Consider the following 20,421-nt stretch of genomic DNA (forward strand, 5'->3'; position numbering starts at 1 on the left):
ACTAGTGATGGCGAGACGACGGTCTGTCATGTGTTTAAAAGGCAAATTTCTCTGGATTTTAATATTCTTTTGAGAATTTGAGATGCGGTAAGTAGGCTCACATACATAGGTCTTCAAATAACATTGTTAAAGTTGTTTTTTTGTGCTTATTTTAATGGACAATCTGACATACTGCTCATTTACATTAATAATTCCCCACAGGGCTGTGAGAACTCGTAGTTTATAGCTTTAGCAACAAAAAATATTCGATATATTATCAAAACTATTTTATGTAATGTGTGTTCGGCTAACAAATAACACGTTTGATTTATTTTTAATGTAATCTGCAGGTGTAACGTTAATGCTAGCGTCGTCATTCACCATTAATTTTGAGCATAGACTGTATAAAATAGATTTTCGAGACGCCCTTTTGCTGTCAACAGGAAAGAAAAAACATTTTTTTACCGCATAAAAACAATTTGAGCTCAATCAGATGAACTTTTAAGGCCATTCTGTCTCTGTTTTCAGCGAATAACTCCATTCGCTGAATGGCAGAAGAAATAGCGAAGAAATAGCGAAGGCCACTTTCGCAATGGCTGCCCTGGAAACGCTGGTTAAAACGGTAAGACTGTAGCCTACTCCTCAACATTGTTAAATATTTACTTTTTATCATTATAACATATTAAAGTAACAAATAAATACGTGTATTTGTATAAATGTAAAATGCACAGTTCTTCTTTGGCTTTTTTTTAACAGGAATCTTTTTATCATAAGAAACACACATCAAAGTTATTAAATTAACGTTAAGACAAATATCATCAGACGTATGTCATTAACTTTTCTCCAAAACTGACATATTTGTAGTTTATATCCATCATAAGTTCACATTAAAAGCAAAGCACCAGGTCACTCTTCTAGAAGATAATTCAGGAATGTGTCCTTTGTGTACACACTAACCATAAAAGTATAGCGGGCCTTGTGCTTTAATGTAATGTGTGGTAACTAATTTAGAAAAGCATTAGGCTACTCTAGTTAGCATATGCTTTGCCAACCCTTATGAAAAGTATCCACAGGTTTATTATATAAAAATTGCATTCACCATGACTTTTTGGATGCGTGCACTGACTACTAATAGTAAAACCACAGCTAATATCATAGTTAAACTATGGCTAGTGTAGCCAAACGATATTTTGTGTGCGACTTCTTAGCCTGCTATGGTTTTATCATATTTAGGCCCAGTTTCACAAACATGACTTAGATTAAGCCAGGACTAGGCCTTAGTTAAATAAGGTTATTTAAGACTCATTTATAAAAATGGCCTTAAAAAAATATTACTGGTAGGCACCTGGAGACAAAAAAAATTACACTGACATATTTTAAGACATCTCACCGCAAGTTATTTTTAAGTTGAGACAGCTCAAACATGCAATTTAATCCTGACTAGCCTTAAACCTTGTTTGTGAAACCGGGGGTTAAAGTTTTATATATATATATATATATATATATATATTATATATATATATAAAACTATGGTTAATTTTCATTTAAAAAAATGCTGCATATATTGATATGTTTTTGCATCTTGTACTTGTAACTAAAATGCTTTTTAAGTTGAGTTTAGCTTTTTTAAGTTTAAGTGATCTTCGATGATCAGATTCAGTCAGTAAATGGTCTTTTTCTGGATTGTGAACTGAATAAAACCCCATGGTCTGGTGGTGAACAGAAGTCGTCAGATTCTTCCACAGGCTCCATTTTAACAGGCAGCTCTGCTTCAGCTTCAGCCTTGATTTCAGTGTTTTTAGGAACATCTTCAATCTTCACAATGTTGTTTTCACGGATGGTAATCTGCATGGGCGGCAGCTCAATTAATCTCTGAATGATGTCCTGTGGAGACGCAGCGTCCTCCACTCTGACCACTGATCTGATCAGCTCATCTTCAATCCTGGCCCTCACAACCTTCCCCGATTCTGCTTTAAGATTCAGATGACCACTAAACTTTGTGACAATGGCAGTGGTTTTGTAATACGTGTTGCATGAAAAACAATACACAGTGGATTTTGATGATGTCACACTCTTGAGTTCATGTAAATGTGGACAAATGATAAGACTTTCAATGTTTGCACCAATGATGTCACATTTTATAGTCTGCGTCGGCACTTCAGCAGCAGCCGCTGTCCCTCGAGATGGTATGTTGAGGATCTGTGTGTTTCTGGTGGTCGATAGAGTTGCTTTGCCTCTGAATTCTTTCGCAGAGACATTAGTGATGGTGTACCAGTCTCCGACAGTAATGTTGTGTTCACGCCAGACCGTCAGACTGATGGATCCTGTAGTGTCCGCTACTATATACTCAGTTTTAGGAAGGTAGCTTCCATCCCAGACAACTTTGTTCCCTTTGCACACCTCCTGGATGATCTTCACATTAATATTGACCTGTGCAATACGCAGAAAATAAAAGATGCATGTTTTTTTTGCCTGACATTTTAATAAAAATATAAAATTCTATTTTTAAAAAAATACTATTTTAGATTTTGTTAACGAATCTGTTCAAAATTTGTAATTGAGAAATAAAGTATAATTAAAAAAGATAAAACATGCAGCAAACAATAATTCTAATCAGAACCAAGCAGCAACCTCCCGCTCTCCCTCGGGAAGCTAATACGGAAGTACCTAAAACTGCAATTCATCGACTTGCCTTTGGGGGCTGGCTCCAGGAAATCCAGATGATTTTGACTACAGCTAATATTACCCTTCATGACAACTGTGAGGGGGCTGAAATTTTTAGAACTCATCTGTTTCGTTTATATTAAGTTACATTAAGTCTGCATAATTAAGGGCGTGGCCACTTGAGTGACAGCTCACTGGTCATCATCACTTCACCTCAGCTGATTCCGGCTGATTAGCCGCTGAACTCTGCATATACATTATAGTTTTGTTGTGTTTTATGTGGCTTTACACAGTCAATTGCCTTTTGGAATTATTTCCTGCAATAGGGTATGTGCCGAAGCAAGGACTTTTAATTTGCTAGTAGCCTGGGTTAATCGTTTTGAATTGTATGCCAATGCAAAATCGGCGCGTTTAAGGTCTGCTTTCTTTAAAAATCAGATATATCCACTGGCTGAGTGATATCCGATATAAAGTGGGTCTCAGATTGTACAAGAAGCACTGCATTAAATCACATTATCCCTGCCATGTCTTTATTATATGAGCATATGAGCAGTATTAACCTTATTCTAAAATGCGGAAGTGTGCCTGTTTTTCTCGATTGTTTTAATCAATCAATCAATCAATCAATCAAGCCTTTATTGTCACTACACTTTCGTATAGCGAAATTGGACCCCCCAGTCCACACACAAAACACTTTTCAGGGGAGACAGATCATAGGAGGTAGCATTTAGAAACGAAGAAAGATACATTTGGACAGTTAGGGAAAAAAAACACCCCCTCAGCTTGCCCTTGATTAGGACAAAGGGAGAAAAGAGAGAAAAACAGCCCTATCTTAGCATAAGCACACCGGCAAGACACAACATAGACACAGGGGATGGGATTAGAACTTCCGATTCAGTCGCCTATGGGAGAAATGACTAGGAATAATAAACGGCAGAAAACCGTCAAACTGCTTGCTCTACAAACAAATGTTTGCATGACAATACAGACCAAGTAGAATAATACAATAAGAAAATATCAGTTTGCAACATCAAACAGCGAAACCATCAGTTTTTAATGTCTAAAAATGAATGGAAGTGAATGTGACCAAAAGTCTCGAGCCAAAAAGATTCAAATGGCAGCGCCCGCTCATCTGTCAAGAATAAGGTGAAAATTCAATGGAGCTTCTGCTCTAGCCTACGGATTCTGACGTGCGCGTGCGAGAAAACAGCTTTATGTCTGGTTTTATGCTTGAGCAACTAAACGAATGCCAAAACCCGTTTAACTGATTGTATTTGAATTACATTACAACATTGATGCTGTAAAAGGAAGCGTAAAAAAATGGAAAAATAATTCACAATAACAGGTCACTGGAAGTTTATCAGTATGGGAAACACATTAGCTCGGCATATACCCTATTATCAGATGATATGGGCTGATGTGTGCACATTATTGTGCTCACAAACCATTCAGGCTGCCTCCGTTTCCCAGGTGAGTGAAATTATATACTTATATACCATCTCTATAAATCTATTTGTTTTTATTTAGGATAATTTATAATTTCTTTAGAGCTGTAATGCACTCCAGAATCTGACAGAATGATTTGCTGTAGACTCTAGAACAGTCATCTGAAGTGTTGTCATACAGATTTATGCCTGGTTTTATCAATACCTTTGCATTTACTAACACAGACTATATCTAAATTGTTTGGAAGTGATTCGCGTTTTCTTCCTGTAGAAAAAAATCATCAGAACAATGTTTAATGGCTTAATGTATTACAGCAGTGTTTTAAAAGTCTGAACCCTTTATTAATACAGTGTACAACCAAGCACATGTGGTCAGAACACAAAAGAGTCGCCGGTTATAAAGTATAAAGCATTTATCCCAAAGAAAAGCCCGTCTAGACAAAATGCTAGCAGGCATCTGTAGCTTCGCTCACTCTCCGCCTCTTTGCCCTTGTTTGTTATCCCACAGTCGGTGCGATGATGCATGAACAAAATGGCGACGGTTGGCCACACCTATGTGTAGCTCCTTTTGCGTTATTCAGAAACCTATGAGTGACGAAACAGATACTACAACCATATCTTTCCACAGATTTCCACAAAGAGAAAGGTTTACCAGATCTTCTCTAGATACAGTTTACATCTTAAAAAAAATATATATATATATATATATCTGTTCGGATGAAAGTATGAAATGAGGGAGGGACGAATTATGCTTTACAACGAAAGATGAACACAAACTGCAAGTAGGTGGCAGCAAGTCCCTGTCTTAACGAATGAGTCATTGAGTCATTTGAACTGATTGATTCAGAATGGAATTTATGAGCAATTATTTTATGTAATGTGTCTAACATCATTATAAGAAAAAAACATTTAAATACAAATGAAGCTTTGATTACAAATTAGGAAAATGTTTACTCCCTAAACGGGTGCCAGGTCCAAGAAAAAAATCCAGTCCAATGGCAGCTCAAAACCTGCCCCAAAGGATTGATAAGTATTTTATCAAGTATCTTTCCCATGAATGAGTCTGGATTCCCACAAAAGGAAAGGTTGACCAGTTGATCTCTAATATTATGTGATGCATATACGTTTAGATACAGTATACATGTTAAAATATACTGACTGACTTTAAACACACCAAACAACACTTCTTAGTACTTTTCTCTCATGTCCCACTCATTTAATATGTGACGTGAGATCAAAATATGTTACTCGCTCATTTGCAGGGTTACCAGTATGTTTTCTGGCATCAATTATTAAGAAACAAATCAGTTTTAATTTTATATTCATGAGAAACAACAATTGTGGTGGCCATGTCATGCTATGAAAGGAGCCAAAAATGTTGCATTTTTGCAACATTATTTTCCCACAAGTGCACTTTCAAAAGAGCCTATTGTGCAAGAAAACCACAACACTGACACCCTTTAACAAGTACAAATAAATCTAATATTTTGCATGGCCTCATAGATGTTTCTTGACAAGTACAATTTCATTTCATGCTTACCCCAAATACACCTTCAAATGGGCTACAAGTGAGCACTTTGTGATCGTAATAATGAAAAATTATTGACTACCAACCTTATTTGGTTTTGTATCCCGTTTTAGAAGTTCAGACACCTGTATATCTCGTGGTCCAGCAGACGGGATGTGTTTGAATGCTTCTCTCAGGTCGCGAACGCAGGACATTTTGGAGCGGTGTGTGTAAAACACGTTCATTTTTCTGCTGGACTTGGTGGACGGCTGTAATACGACATCCTCTAGTGTCACCAGACTCCTGTGAGTGTCACAAAACATTCAATGTCATTTACAAATGTGTTCAGTATGTGGTTGAATAATTTGGCTGTGTAACAGACTGTTATATGACAAATACTACAGTAATTAATAGTAAGTATTATAGTGAATCTTACCATACTATAGTAAAACAGGTAAATTAATCTGTTGCAATGATTCTGTATGGTAATACAACAACTATAGTAATATAAACAAATTACAAAATACTGTAGCTTTCTACGACTAAAGGGTATATATTACACTACAATACACCACAGTTTCAGTGTACTACAGTGTTTATTATAGTTATCCATACTTTAATATGCAGTTGCATTCATAAACAAAGACCTATAAATACTATATATACACTACCTGACAAAAGTCTTGTCGCCTATCCATGTTTTAGGAACAACAAATAATAACTTGACTTCTATTTGACCATTTGGTATCAGAAGTGGCTTATATGAAAGGAAAAGGCCTCAAGGGTATGTTTATTTAAACTAAACAAAATATGATCATGCCTTGATTTTTTAATTATTTCTTTAGGACAGTAAAGTCTGACTTTGCTTAGACAAAAGTCTTGTCACTTAACAGAAATAATGTACAGTATAGAATATATAAAGTCATAGTGTGGTGGAAAAGCAATTAAAATTGTGTATGACTCCCATGAGCTTGGAGGACTGCATCCATACATCTCATAAAGTCATCTGGAATGGCAAAGAAAGCGTTCTTGCAGGACTCCCAGAGTTAGAAGATACATCTTCAATACCTCCTTCACCTTAGACATGCTAAAAAATGTTCATGTCTGTGACTGGGCTGGCCAATGCTGGCCAATCCTGGAGCACCTTGACCTTTGCTTTCAGGAACTTTGATGTGGAGGCTGAAGTATGAGCAGGAGTGGTATCCTGCTGATGAATTTGCCCTCTCCTGTGGTTTGTAATGTAATGGGCAGCACAAATATCCTCATACCTCAGGCTGTTGATGTTGCCATCCACTCTGCAGATCTCTCACACGCTCCCATAGTGAATGTACCCCAAACCATGATTTTTCCTTCACCAAACATGACTGATTTATGTGAGAATCTTGGGTACATGAAGGCTCCAGAAGGTCTTCTGCAGTATTTGTGATGATTGGGATGCAGTTCAACAGATGATCCATCAGAAAAATCGACCTGCCACTTTTCCAAATGATCAACTAGAAGCCAAGTTATTATTTGTTGCTCTTAAGATTGACGACAAGACTTTTGTCAGGAAGTGTAAACAGTATGAAACACTTTACTATAGTATTTTGTTCAAAAAGACTATATTATTTACTTAAAATCACTAGTTTTCGTCATGTATGTGCAGTTCTATAAACAACAGTGAGAAAAGACTTACCGCGTGCTTTCAGCATTGTGGAAGTGCATGTGATCCTCTGGTCTAAAGGACACAATTTTGCTGCATTCACCTTCATGTTGAAGAACGGCATCAAAATATGGAGCCTTTGTGTTTTTTATAGGGCTCACTTCAGAAAGGAAACCCTTGACTTGACATTTTACTTTTTTGGCTGGACTTTGATCTGCCATCCCATCCGCTCACGTGGATAACAGCTGCTAACTAGTTGCTTTTGGAGGTTAAACTGAAACAGATGATAGCATGAACGTGCATCTCAAGCAAAACTACTGCAAAGTACATTTTTTATTTGCTTTTCTTTCCTACATTAGTCTGTTTTTACATTTAGGCGCATTATCAGTGCATGCAGATACGGCTGCAAGTGCAGTGATAACAACTGAAAGCTTCGCATTAGAAAATTATATTTCACAAGCAATAACATTATAATCAACTTGTGTATTATCTAAACGTGTACAATATCATACTTACTGCTCACGCTCACTGTGGCAGTATCAGGAAATGCTGTGGAATCGGATGGAATAAAATAAAAATAGCATATGCTACTATAATAAAATACTATCACTATACTACTATAGTGCTACTATTGCCCTTCATGAATATTTACAAATAATGACAAAGTTCTAGAAGTACTTCAAAATAGCTGAGAATATACTTACCTGCACTCAGATGTCGCAGACAGTGTACAAATTTAACATGGACTTTGACCATCAGATGAATAGCAAACATGGATTATATCATATTTATGACCTGTATGAATTAATGTATGACCTTTATTCTGTATTTTATTGTTTGTGGGCCACCCAATCTATTAAAATTCATATTGGTTGATTGAAATAAAATGTTAATAACTAAAAGTAAAAAAAAATAAAAATAGAAATATTAAACAAACTAATTTAACGAATATTAAACGAACTAATTTAGTTAATTTTAGGTTAGTTTAATAACGCAACATTTCATTTTTTGTTTCTTTTTACTTTTAATTATTAACATTTTATTTCAGCTTAATTTCAATCAATGTTTAAACATGTGTTTAGTTTTTAGTCTCGGTGTCTCCAATTTTTAAAACTCAGTTTAATAATGTAACACATGAAAACTGCTCTAAAAGGGTTAAAGTACAATGAAAAAAATCTAAGTATACAGTAGGAAAAACACTGTGTTATAGAAGGTCATTACCCGTAGGCCCTATGCTAATGTATTTTCTGTTGTGGATATATACTCACCGGCTACTTTATTAGGTACACCTTACTAGTACTGTTTTGGACCTGCTTTTGCCTTCAGGACTGCATTAATCCTTTGTGGCATAGATTCAACAAGATACTGGTAATATTCATCAGAGATTTTAGTCAATATTGACTTGATAGCATCACGCAGTTGCTGCAGATTTGTCGGCTGCACATCCATGATGCGAAGTTATTTGAGTTAACGTGGTCTTTTAATCAGCTCGAACCAGTTTGGCCATTCTCCTCTGACATCAACAATGCATTTGCGCCCACAGAACTGCCGCTTACTGGATATGTTTTCTTTTTCAGAACATTCTCTGTAAACCCTAGAGATGGAGAGATGCACCAACAACCATGCCACATTCAAAGTCACTCAAATCAGCTTTCTTCCTCATTCTGATTCTCAGTTTGAACTGCAGCAGATATTCTTGATCAGGTTAACATGCCTAAATGTATTGAGTTGCTGCCATATGATTGGCTCATTAGAAATTTGGGGTAACGGACACCTAATAAACCTAATAAAGTGGCCGGTAAGTATTTATTTTAAATTTACTTTTTTTTTTTGGCAAGGATGCATTAACTCTTGTGTGTCAATTGGAAAAGTTTACAAAATATCTGAAAATATTGCAAATACTTTATAAAAAAACAGGTGAACCTAATAAAATTGCCGGTTAGTGTACATAAATATGTGTGTAAAGTTAGGTTATCTTTGTGGACCGCCTAATCTATTAAAATCCACGTTGGTTAATTGAAATTAAGCTGAAATAAACTGATAATAATTAAAAGTTTTTTAAAAAGTAAGCAAAATTGAAAAATGTTGCCTTAGGAAATAATAAAAAATGTATTATTTTTATTTATTTGGTTAGTTTTTAAAGTATTGAAATTCCATTAGAATGATGATAAAATAAAGCTAAGCAGAAATATAATTAAAATAAACCTTAACATGAGACCACTTGTCATCTTTTAACCCTGTGTTTAGGTTGAATTGAATACATAGTTTTATTTTGTTTTGTTTTTTTTGTGGATATTGCCACAGCTCTATACGATGGCGTTACATTCTATACAGTAGTCAACATTTGAAGTGGATGAAGAAAGTTTAGCAAAATTGTCCTAAGACAAGAAATAGGTCTTGTTGAGTAGTTTTAGGACAACATTGATAAAAGATTTGGATCTACATAAAATGTTTACTACTGTAGGCCTGTATAAGTGTTGCCCAGCAAAAAAAAAGATACGGTTAATTTTATTACACACTGACCTTTTATGATAAACACCCCTTGCTCTGTTCTCTTTTTCCGAAACAGAAGATCTCAATGGGCTTTACCTGCGGGTTCGACTTCCCGTGCACCGTCAAATTTACCGTCAGTTAAGGCAGGAATACGCCTGACATTAGCAAGCGCTTTTTTTTTCTTCTTAACAGATCTTCGCCCAATAAGAAAGTTAGTTTCGATGTTTCCTCCACGCCTCCAGGCAGACAGGCAGAATAAACCCGCAGTGCAGCCCCGTGTGATGATCATATGACCGCCTGAGATTCAACATGGCTCGCGTGCTGTTCTTTTATCTGTTTACTCTGTCGGGTGTTTTCGCCGGACGGTATTTTAACGAGAACGAGCCCTGCTACAAGCCCCAGCAGAGGAGAAACCTACAGGGAGTGAAGTATGACACGTTTATTACTTTATATCTGAACTTCTTAAAACGTATTTACACGGTTTTGAAGTCTATCTGACAAGTGCAAGAAATCCGACTCTAGGGCGGTGTTTCAATATATAGCGAGCTCCCTACTTAGACAGCATTTTGCGTGTATCTTTTGTTTTTGTTCTAACGTTAAGCCAGGCGAGTAATAAACACTGTTGAGCCTATGATTATTGTCTATGTATCTGCAGTTTTTATCACTCTGTTTAGTTAGTTAATGTACTTGAAAATTGCTCTAAATGGTGTAATATATGTTTTAAATATTGGTAATGTTTCTATTTTAGGTTTGTCAGTACTGTAGGAAAAATACTGTCTAATATGAAATTATTTCCTGTAAGCTCTATGCTTATGTATTTCCTGTTGTGGATATTTATAAATGTACACTATCTACCAAAGGTCTTGTCGCCGATCTCAGTTGCAAGAGCAACAAATAACAATTTAACATCTCGTTGATCATTTGTAAAAGGTGCCGAAGGTAGATTTTTCTGATGAATCATCTGCCCGTTACATTACAAACCACAGGAGAGGGCAAATTATCATACTTCAGCCTTCAAATCAAAGTTCCAGAAAGCAAAGAAGGTCAAGGTGCTCAAGGATTGGCCAGCCCAGTCTCTAGAGCTGAACATTATTGAGCATGTCTGGAGTAAGATTGAGGAGGCATTGAAAATAAATCCAAAGAAGTCCTGCAACAACGCTTTCTGTAAAATACATGTAATCTAGAGGCCTTTGTCTTTCATATAAGTCACTTCTGATAACAAAAGATCACCTAGAAGTCAAGATATTATTTATTGTTCCTAAAACTTGGAGAGGTGACAAGACTTTTGTCATGTAGTGTATTTATGTGTGTGTGTACTTTGTAGTTAGGTTAGGTTTGTGCTATGGCATTAGATAATATTAACAATTTTATCCTGGCTCCTATGTACTATTTGTTAACTTATAAATATGTATTTTAATTTTTCTGCTTTAAACTTATTTGGTAAAATGTTCAGTTTTGGCCACAGTGTACTGTATCCCAAATGCAATTCACTTAAACAGATTATTGATTTCCAGTGTAATGCATTATTTATTTTTTTGGTCGTCTCATTTTATTTATTCATTTCTGGCTCCACTGTCGCCCAGTTTACAGCAGGCGACTCACATCATGGCAATTCAGCGCATGAAATTATTAAGAGAAAAACACAGCAGAGTGGTGAAAAGGTAGCCATCCTGTGACCGTTTGACACCTGCTTCATTTGTATATAAATGTCATGCCCTCAAGGTTCATTTCCCATTTTTTTGGATGCTAACAGAAAAGCAGGTGGCGTGTGCATGAGGTTTTGTGCTGGTTTCCTTCATGGCCTCTTGCTGCTTGTTGTGAATGCAAGACAGTTTTGACAAGACGGTTTTATTGCAACACAGTGATTGTTCAACTTTATGCGTTTTACAGGACTGGACCACGTCCTTATGAGTCTATGAATTTGAAAGAACTGCCCAAAGAGTGGGACTGGAGAAACATCAAAGGCGTCAACTACGTCAGCACTACACGCAACCAACATATACCTCAGTACTGCGGCTCCTGCTGGGCGCATGGGAGCACTAGTGCATTAGCAGGTGAGGGGAAAGGCTTGGGTGACATTTTGGCTTAAATTAAACTAAATTTCACTAAGCTTCTGTTAAATGAAACCAGATTTCAAGTTTCGGAGCTAAAAATGACTGTAGGAAGATGACATCACTATTGATATTTTTTACAGAGATTAGATCTGCTTCTGTTAATGAAATAAGTTTGCACTGATTCACTTATTTGCATGCCTGTAGCCTGAGAAGTATGTTTTACCTTATTTTATATATACAATAAAATATATAAGGTCCTATACGTTTCTGTTTCAGAGATATTTGTATCTCAGCTTAGCTCTGAGTAAATTGTTGAATTTTCAATGGTATAAAAACAAATGGGGGGCAATTTGCATACAGCATGTATTTTTTGCCTGAGAAACGTATAATGCTAAAACTAGAAAATAATGTTTCTTTCCATAAAAACCGTAGCATTTAAAGTAAACCCCTCTGTGTGACGTTTTAAACCAATTTCAAGAGGATCATGTCTTGCATCATCAATCACTAACCAATCAGATGCACCTCATATGCACATAAATAGTCTACCTTTTTTACCTTAGTCATCCTCGTTTTTTGTTAAAACTCCCCTATTCACCCCGACTTCTTCCACTTGCAACAGAGGCCAGCTAGCAAAGTGCTATGCAGGTAAAACCTCACTCCTCTGACCTCAAAAGGTGCTCTACTGACAGACGCTAGAGGCCATGGTCTTTAGCCTCCTTGTTAGAGCAACCAACTGCAATAAACAGAATCGCTGGTTCGATCCCAGCTCAGACTGGGTTGGGTGCAGTAGGACTGGTGGGTTACACACTCTTTCTCCTTCAACAACAGGGGAGATCAGACTCCCCTTTCTCTCTCCTGACTAAACCGAAGGGAGCCCCAGGCTTGTAGATCCTCTGAGCTCAGGGCTCTCTCCCAGGACAGCATGCCAAATATGCTTTTACTTAATCAAGCATCAGCTAAGTGTGAACTCTTGAAGATTTGTTTGTCCTGTATGCAAAAAACACTTTCAACAATTCACTCATCGAGCCAAACTGGAATCCAAATATCTCTGGAACAGAAACATATAGGGCCTTTAAAAAATAAGGTAAAAATACTTGGTTACAGACATGGAAATAAGTAAATCAGTAACAGAAACAAACCCAACAGTCTCACTAAAAAAATAGCAATGGTGATGCCATTTATTTCCAAAGTCTGTTATTTCTTAACAAAATAGTTTCTTCTTTATTTCTAGTCTCAATGAGTACGTTTACATGGACACCAATAATCTGAATGCGATTAAGACAATACTCTGATTAAGAGTTTACCATGTAAACAGCAATATTATTGTTTATTTTATTTTATTTTTTTATCAATTTTATCCAATTAAGGTCATAATCGAACTAAACATAAATCTGATTAAGACATGTGAAGTATGCCAGTATTAGTGGCATTATTGATGTGCAGTAAAGACATGTAAACACCACAATCAAACTATTACTGCCAGGTAGGATTTTCGCTGCATTTTGTGACAGGATAGTCTATACACACACGGCTGTTTGACACTTCTCTGCACCTACCGAGTCCGTGAAGGACCACAGACACCTGTATCACTAAATGCAGAGTTTTTTTTACGGTGCGCAGTATCAAACTTCATTAAAACTACACTCTTCCAGCAGTTCATACTCGCATCCAATATCTCGTTTGTCACTGGGGGCATGCATGAAATGTTCCTGAATGAAAGTGAAAGTGCCAAACTCCAGTTAAAGTTGACAAATTTAAACTGAAACACCCGAAATTACATGAAACTCTGGAGGAAATGTGGATAGCGTGATGACGCAATGACGTTAATTGAATTATGTGTCATAACATGTAAAACGAGATCATGAAAAGAATATTTAAAAATCAACTCATGTAAACTCTTTAATCATATTATTGTCTTATTCACATGAAGGCAAATCGTTTGATTACTGATGTCCATGTAAACGTAGTCAATGTGGCTTCATGTCCAAATTGTTGAATCAGACCAATTTTCAATAGTAGAACACCAAAAGTGGGTCACTTTGTATACAGTTGATTCTTATTGTATTTAAAGGTAACATTTGGTAACATCCCAGTTGTGTAGATCATACACTGCAAAAAATAAATGGCAAAAAGTTTGTCTTAATGACATGTTTTTTATGTTACTTTATCTTAATTTAATAAGTCAGTCAGGTTTAAACTAGTTTTTGTAGCTATACAATGTTGAACAAAATATGTTTAGTCGGTTTGACTTAAGTTGAGATGACTAGAAATTCATTTGATTCAACAAAAAAAGGTTTTCCAAGGTGTAGCTCTATTCTGAAATATTATATTTTCCCCCTTTTAATGAAGTGATTACTCATTAAATATACTTTCATGACACTGAAAAAATGTCATGTGCATGTGAGAGGAAATCACAAAAGGAAATCTTTAGCAAAATTCCCTTGATGGTTTTTCCCCTATATATTTCCAATAGATATTCCTTTTTTGTTTTGTGAGGGGGAATAAAAGTATCATGTGAGTCTCAGATGAGGACGAGTGATTAAAGACTCATTATGCCTGAAATGTATTTTCATGAGGAACAACAAAACATCATCAGTCCTATTATATCTAACAACCCTACTTCACCACACTGAAGCAAAGCACAGAATGAGGTCACACTGGGATGATAAATCATATGGTTGGTTAATCATTCAACATGTAAATGGATTTGTCATATGCAGTTTTGATGTGTATGCTGTTTTTCTTTGTTTATCACCTGACCATCATGTGATCTGCAGTTATGACTTGAAGGTGTTTTCCTGATCTGCCAGTTTCTGCATGTTGAGATCAACCATCTCAGCATATTTGTGAACATGCCACTTCCTTTTTGCAGACTCTTTCCACAAATGGTGAAAAACAATAATGTTAAGTTGTGTTTTTGCTATTCATTTACATGACATTGGCATTTTCAGGGCCTGAAATGCACAAATTTGATGCAGTTTAAAGTTGAAAATAAAATCATGCATAGGAAAAACACAATTTAAAATGCTGAAGGTATGTGTGAGTGCTTGGCAAACAAAACATCAGCGGTGGACATTTCTTCACAAAGTGACATCGCCAACTACCTGTCTGTCATACATGATGCAGCATTTTAGCCACTTTTGACCGTCAATCTGAAAAGTGATTTTATTTTTACTATATTGTCATTTGTGTGCAATCTTTCCAAAATGCATGAAAAACATTTATTTTATTTAAGGCCCTGTGTATTTCAGTTCCAGAGATTTTGGAAACTTTTTGTGGGTTCTTGATAAATTGTTACATTTTTGCAAAAAAAAAAAAAAAAAAAGTATTTGAACAACAAAATAAGTTAAAACTAGAAATGTTTCTCCTATTTTTTTTTAACAATAGTGTAGTTTACATACCTGTAACTCAAGAAGCATTAAATATATCTGATTGTGATCTTAGATTGTAGTTGTTCAACCTTTTTGTTTTGGAATGGTTCAGTGTAGTAGATGTGCCTGTCAATGCAGCTTCAGATCCAAATAGTTGAACTTCACCAATTTTCAGTAGCTAAAAACCAAATGTGGTTCACTTTGCGTAAATGGAAATATGGAAACATTTTTTAAACAAAGGAAATGTTCAAATTTTTAGTACACATTTGTTGTGTAATAAGTTATTACCCATTATTAATATTAACATTAAATTATTACCATTTATAATGTTGTTTAAATTCATACAAATGGATTGTGTACCATTTATGAGTATACCATTCATTTATTTTTTGTGATCGACTTGCAGAAAAAAGTACAGATAGAAAAACTAAATGATCACAAAAATAAAACCTCTCTCCTTTTTGACTGATTTCATGTAAACATACTGCGTATATTCATATGTAATTTTGTTTTTGTCACCCTCTGCAACTTGTTTTCTTTTTTTTTTCAGATCGTATCAACATCAAGCGTAAAGCAGCATGGCCGTCAGCATATCTCTCTGTCCAGAACGTGATTGACTGTGGAGACGCAGGTTCCTGCAGTGGTGGAGATCATTCTGGTGTGTGGGAATATGCTCACAATAAAGGCATTCCTGATGAAACCTGCAACAACTATCAGGCCAAGGACCAGGGTGAGAAAGTGGTGCGGTGAAGTGTCTGGTTGTGTTGTACTTTGTTGTATTCATTTGGGTTTTTCTTTCTTTCATTCTTTCTTTCTTTCTTTCTTTCAGACTGCAAACCATTCAATCAGTGTGGCACCTGCACAACCTTTGGCGTGTGTAACATAGTGAAGAACTTCACTCTCTGGAAGGTTGGAGACTATGGTTCAGCCAGTGGACTGGACAAGATGAAAGCTGAGATTTATTCAGGAGGACCCATCAGGTATATACTAACAGTACACTGAGTAGGTTAGATCTTATACTTTTATACACTGTAAATGTGCACTGTAAAAAATAATTTCTAAGTCAATATTGTTAGCATAACCTACTTAAAGGTGCAGTAGTTGATTAGCCTAAAGGCTAACCGGTTAGCATAATATCTTTATATTTATGTTATATATTATATTTAGACCCTCTAAATCAGTGGTCACCAAACTTGTTCCTGGAGGGCCGGTGTTATGCAGATTTTAGCTCCAACCCTAATCAAACACACCTGAACAAGCTAATCAAGGTCTTACCAGGTATACTTGAAACACCCAGGCAGGTGTGTTGAGGCAAGTTGGAGCTAAATCCTGCAGGGACACCGGCCCTCCAGGACCGAGATTGGTGACCCCTGCTCTAAATCATGTCATTTGCCAGTTCAATCATAAGGATAATAAAGCAATGACCCATCTAGAAATCGTGTAATTTTCCTATGATAAATGTTTCCATTTAATTTTTTTTGTTTTATTTTTAGTAATGTGCATTATTAACAACTTAATTTGACAACTTTTTGGATAATTAATTTATATTACTATATTATATTATGAGGTGTTTTTAATGCGGCATCTATGGGCAGGACAATATTTGACATTGTTCTCATTTCTGGTTGCCGTTATTAGTTTCACATAATTTCTTTTTTCGTTTTTCTGAAAATTTTGATAACCCTACTGTTTAATTTTTCTTTTATTATTTGATCAAATAGGATTGTTAAAAAAAAAAAATGTACTTCCATTTACTGCGCTCTAAGTTTAACCAACTATGACAACTTCTCTACTGTGATACCCGGACATGTGAAAAGGGTGCAAAGTTGTATCTCAGCCAGATGTTGTTCTATTGTAACAAACCATACGTCGTTGGAAATCTTATTTATTTATTTACCTTTCAGAAAATGTATAAAGCTCAATTTCCAAAAATGTACCCTCATGACTGGTTTTGTGGTCCACTGTTATAGTATGACACAGATTCATTTTTTTTCTTTGTAGTTGTGGGATCATGGCAACAGATAAGCTTGATGCCTACACTGGTGGTTTGTACTCCGAGTACGTGCAGGAGCCCTACATAAACCACATCGTCTCTGTAGCCGGATGGGGTGTAGATGAGAATGGAGTGGAGTTCTGGGTCGTCCGTAATTCCTGGGGAGAGCCATGGGTATGTAAAATCTGAAGAGTTGTGCTCCCACAAACAAACAAATGTTGTAGTCCCTGCTATGTTTTAGTATTCGGCCGTTCGCAAAATCAATCCAGCAATTTTACATATTTTTAACTGAAGTTAAAAATACACACAAAAATATGCTCAGACTGGAGAAAAATAACAATTTGGTGCAGTTGCTATTTTGTGTATGACAACGTTTTCACTTTGTGAAGTTTATTTATAAACTATTTTCGAGAGGAGCACGAGCTTATGATTTCACGCAAAAAAAAAAAATCACGCAACTTGATTTTGAGGCTGAGGAGGGGGGAAAGGGGCGTCATCGCAGCTTGCGTCTATGTTTTATGTATGGTGTCCTCCACCATTCAAAGGATTTTGTGGGTATGAGAAAGATCTCAGGTCTGGTAGGAGCTTGTGGTGACTGACCACTTTCCTCCTCCATGTTTTCTGTCGTTGTTGTTGTTTACCGCGTTGGCGCCTCCACACACGCCAACATTAAACTAAGAAAAAAGGCCACAATGACGTACAAAACCAGAATCAGTTTTATTGCCAAGTGTGCTTCACACACACACACTAGGAATTTGTTTTGGCTACAGAAGCTTCCAGTGTACATAAAATGACAAGTGACAACACGAAATAAATATAGAAAAAAAGACGATAAACATTAGACAGAGATGCAGTTAGTCAAGAAATCTGAATGTTGAGTTTTATGTACAGAACAAAACGGAATCCGATTTGCCTGTTTACATGATAGTCGCATTGTCACATATCTGATTTATTTCCGTATATGAATGTGGCCTGAAACCGATCTCTGAATATCCGAATGCATGTTTTTTTGTTCAGTGTTTACAAGGTCGTAGAACAGATCTGATCTGTCTTATATATGAGCAAAAAAATCGAATTGGGTCACATTTAACTGGCAGTGTAAACAGGTCTAAGTGTTTCCTTTATATAGCCCTATGTTTCTTGATGTAAAAAAATACATTCAAACTACAATTTAGTGTCTGAAAACCCCCCACAATTTGTGAAATCTGTTATTTTAGGTTGTAAATATCATAAGAATGAGCAGCGAAATCCTGGAGGGAGGGATTTTATTGCTCTGCCTTAAGGATGCGTGATACCAATTAATTTCTTTCCGATATCAAGTATTTCCAACAAGTATTGTTGATATCGATACCGATACTTAAATTAAATATTTTTATGTTTTTTTAAATCACCTTCAGTATTATTATTACATAATACAACAGCATATTTACTTTTTACATTTACTACAATTACAGAACATTATTAAATAAAAATTGGCTATATAACACCATATATAACAAAAAATAACACATTGCACAAACTGGAGTAAAATAACAACAGATTATGCTGCTTTTTCATTGTCATGATGACCATAGCCCTGCGCTTGATTTAAAACCTGTGCTGGGTGTGTGTGCTGCATACTGTGAGCAAACACTGACCCATTAGCGGAGATGCAGCGGAAGAATATTATAGTTCCTGTTCCAGTAAATATATATATATATATATATATATATATATATATATATATATATATATATATATATATATATATATATATATATATATATATATATATATATATATATTATATATACTATAAGGACCTATCATTATTACTATTATTAAGATATTCTAGAATCAGTGATCACTTACTAAGAAGAATCAATCTTTTCTATGTTTTTATTTCTATTTAAGGATTGATTCTTTTGACATTGCCAGAATCGAAATTATCGATACTTGAGGATCGATCCACCCACCCCTACTCACTATAGGTGTATATATGGAAGGTGATTGGGGCCAAGAAATACAAATATATAAATAAAAATCCCCTTTTTGCGCAGTAGGAGAATATGTGCATACAGTATTTTGACTGCATGTTCTGCTCTTTGGTTGTCCAGGGTGAGAAAGGCTGGCTCAGAATAGTCACCAGCGCATACAAGGGCGGCAGTGGAAGCCAATACAACCTCGCCATCGAAGAGGACTGCATGTACGGAGATCCAATCCTTCCCAAGAACTACCTGTAGTCGTCTGTGATGTGCCGTTCACAGAGTAAACGCTGTCTTAAGATGAACCTGCACTTACCAAATTTATATCAAAGGTTAGGAGTGATTTTCTGAATCTGCCTGAGATCAGTTGTGGAGGTTTTGCTTTATTTTTTAATCGACACCTCAGGAATGTTTTCTTTGAAATTGTACAGATTTGTATTTGTAATTTTTTTTTAACACCAATTCATGAACAAAGGGAAAAGCAGTGCCCGTTTCTTTTTTTTATATACCAGTAGGACATCTAGCACTTTAGGATGTTTTAATGGACTGATCTCTGGTCATAGTTTTGGGGTTTGCTATTGTGTATTTAAAGCAGAAGTACACCATTTCCTTGAACATTAAAGCAAAATACCCATAAATGATTGCTGTCAAACCATATCAACAGCCTCAATCACTGAACTGTTTTGTCACACTTCAGTAAAAGTCTTACCCAACTACTTATTCCTTTTATTTTATTGCTATTGGAGTACAATTGTTTTTTAAGAAGTGGTTTAGTAGAAAAACATAATTACCAACACTTTTTTTTTTTTTTCGCAGTCATTAGTTATGTTTCCATCCACATATTTTTATGCTCATTTTGGATATGGAAACACTAAGATGTAAGTTTTGAAAATGGGCATAAAAAACATATGCACAAACCTGAGTATGATGAACGTTTTATTTGATGTGTATAAACTACAAAGGAAACACTTTTACTGAACAAATTCCAGCATGCACATAAAAAAAAAGTCTGTGATGATTTTATCAGATCAAGTGATGAAAAAAATGTATGTGAATGGACAAACCCGCAGGATGAGCACATTGTAAAACATCTGAAATGTTGTTTTGGTCATTCTGAAAACGCTTGAACCTTTTCAGTTATATTTCAGTTATGTTTCAGAGTTTTTACATTTATTAATGACCTCCAGAACTGTCAAGAGCAACTGTGCTCGGCGTCTCACGCCTTTAAACGCCAGCACGCGTTCATTGCATGTCAGCATTTGTCTTCTGAAGCGCAAGTCATTTATTAAATGAAGAAACTATTCACGCA

General features: G+C 35.8%; 2 protein-coding genes across 6 annotated transcripts; one reads left to right on the top strand and one right to left on the bottom strand.

Moving 5' to 3' along the window:
- Nucleotides 1-1,242: 1,242 nt before the first annotated feature.
- On the bottom strand, nt 1,243-10,036 carry si:dkey-249d8.1. 4 transcript variants are annotated; one of them, XM_073954626.1, is made up of 5 exons: nt 9,827-10,036; nt 8,506-8,831; nt 7,271-7,511; nt 5,703-5,898; nt 1,517-2,409 (listed from the first exon to the last, which is right to left on the bottom strand). In XM_073954626.1, the coding sequence occupies exons 3-5, from the start codon at nt 7,456-7,458 to the stop codon at nt 1,636-1,638; spliced, it is 1,158 nt and encodes a 385-aa protein (XP_073810727.1). In that variant the 5' UTR covers nt 7,459-7,511; nt 8,506-8,831; nt 9,827-10,036; the 3' UTR covers nt 1,517-1,635. The 4 variants fall into 4 exon arrangements, with proteins under 4 accessions (XP_005172180.1, XP_005172178.1, XP_073810727.1 ...); XM_073954625.1 differs by having other exon boundaries at nt 9,761-10,036; XM_005172123.6 differs by lacking the exon at nt 8,506-8,831 and having other exon boundaries at nt 1,243-2,409; nt 9,827-9,909.
- On the top strand, nt 10,014-19,828 carry ctsz (cathepsin Z). 2 transcript variants are annotated; one of them, NM_001006043.1, is given in 6 exon segments: nt 10,018-10,158; nt 11,621-11,784; nt 15,706-15,885; nt 15,985-16,135; nt 17,157-17,322; nt 19,245-19,828. In NM_001006043.1, coding segments are annotated over 6 exon segments (906 nt in total). In that variant the 5' UTR covers nt 10,018-10,039; the 3' UTR covers nt 19,371-19,828.
- Nucleotides 19,829-20,421: the final 593 nt, after the last annotated feature.

Source organism: Danio rerio, chromosome 6 (assembly GCF_049306965.1).
Source record: "Danio rerio strain Tuebingen ecotype United States chromosome 6, GRCz12tu, whole genome shotgun sequence".
NCBI lineage: Eukaryota > Metazoa > Chordata > Actinopteri > Cypriniformes > Danionidae > Danio > Danio rerio.